A 1,110-nucleotide genomic window follows, 5' to 3' on the forward strand; every position below is an offset into this window, starting at 1 on the left:
TACAAAGACCGTTCACATGATGATCTGCTGCGCACTGCCCAGGCTAGTTGTCGTAGTTGTAGTGGAGTCGCACGAAGACTTTGTCCGCCTTCTTGAACGGGCAGCCTTTGTACCTCCCGCGGTCCACGTCGTTCTTGTCCAGCGCCATCACCAGCTGGTCGTCCGTCTTCTTCTCGTTCTCTGTCGTCGCGCTGCTGTCGTCGCTCCCGCCATTCATCGGCACCAACTCGCTGTCTTCTTCTGCTTCCTCTGCTTCTTCGTCGCCTTCGTCTTGTCTTAGCTCTGTGCTGCTGGTTGTGGTTGCGACCTTCTTGGTGCCGCTGCTCCGGGGCGTGGTGGCGCGGCTCGCGCTGGAGCTGTCGGTCATGAACGACGTGTGGATCCAGAAGTAGAGGAAGATGCGCTCCTTGCGCTCGCGCTCGTCCTGGCCCAGCAGCTCCAGCCGCGTGTCGCCGCGCAGGATGACCTCCTTCTCCCGGCCCTCGAGCCTCTCCGACCCGCTCACCGCCTCAAGTTCCCTTTTGGTTGGTTAGTGGTCAGTATTACGTTGTTGTTGTTGTTGTTGTTGTTGTTGTTGTTGTTGTTGTTGTTGTTGTTGTTGTTGTTGTTGTTGTTGTTGTTGTTGTGAAGGTTGAGGTCGGGTACCGTTCGAAGATCATAAACTCTTCGTTGATCCACGACGGGTAGAGGATCATCGGCTGCGCGAGTTTCTCGCCGTCGGTGTGGGTGACTCGGAAGCGCCACTTGGCCTCCTCGCCCTGTTGTCCGTCCACCACAATGAGCTTCGGTTCACACGACACACACAGCGCACACGACACACACGACACACACACGACACACGCGACATACAACACGCGACACACACAACACGCGTACAGCATTTTCGAGGCGTCCCCATTCCAGGTCTCTGCTCTCGCCGTCGGACACGGGCTTGAGCGACTCCTCGCCGCTGTCGGAGTCCTCGCCGTCGTCGCCCTCGAGCCCGCCCTTGGCCGCCCTCTTCCGCCTCTTCAGCCACGACGCGATGCCCCGGCCCGACGAGCCCGACGACGAGCCCGACGACGAGCGGGACGAGAACTCGGTCATGGAGTAGCCGTCGCTGCTCGAGTC

General features: G+C 59.6%; 1 protein-coding gene across 1 annotated transcript; it reads right to left on the reverse strand.

Moving 5' to 3' along the window:
- Window positions 1–43: 43 nt before the first annotated feature.
- On the reverse strand, window positions 44–1,086 carry ACA1_190510 (uncharacterized protein; the record flags this gene model as incomplete). Its single annotated transcript, XM_004333299.1, has 3 exons — window positions 44–518; window positions 646–782; window positions 877–1,086. The coding sequence occupies 3 exons, from the start codon at window positions 1,084–1,086 to the stop codon at window positions 44–46; spliced, it is 822 nt and encodes a 273-aa protein (XP_004333347.1).
- Window positions 1,087–1,110: the final 24 nt, after the last annotated feature.

Source organism: Acanthamoeba castellanii (genome assembly GCF_000313135.1).
Source record: "Acanthamoeba castellanii str. Neff unplaced genomic scaffold scf7180000084748, whole genome shotgun sequence".
In the NCBI taxonomy this organism is placed as follows: domain Eukaryota; phylum Discosea; order Longamoebia; family Acanthamoebidae; genus Acanthamoeba; species Acanthamoeba castellanii.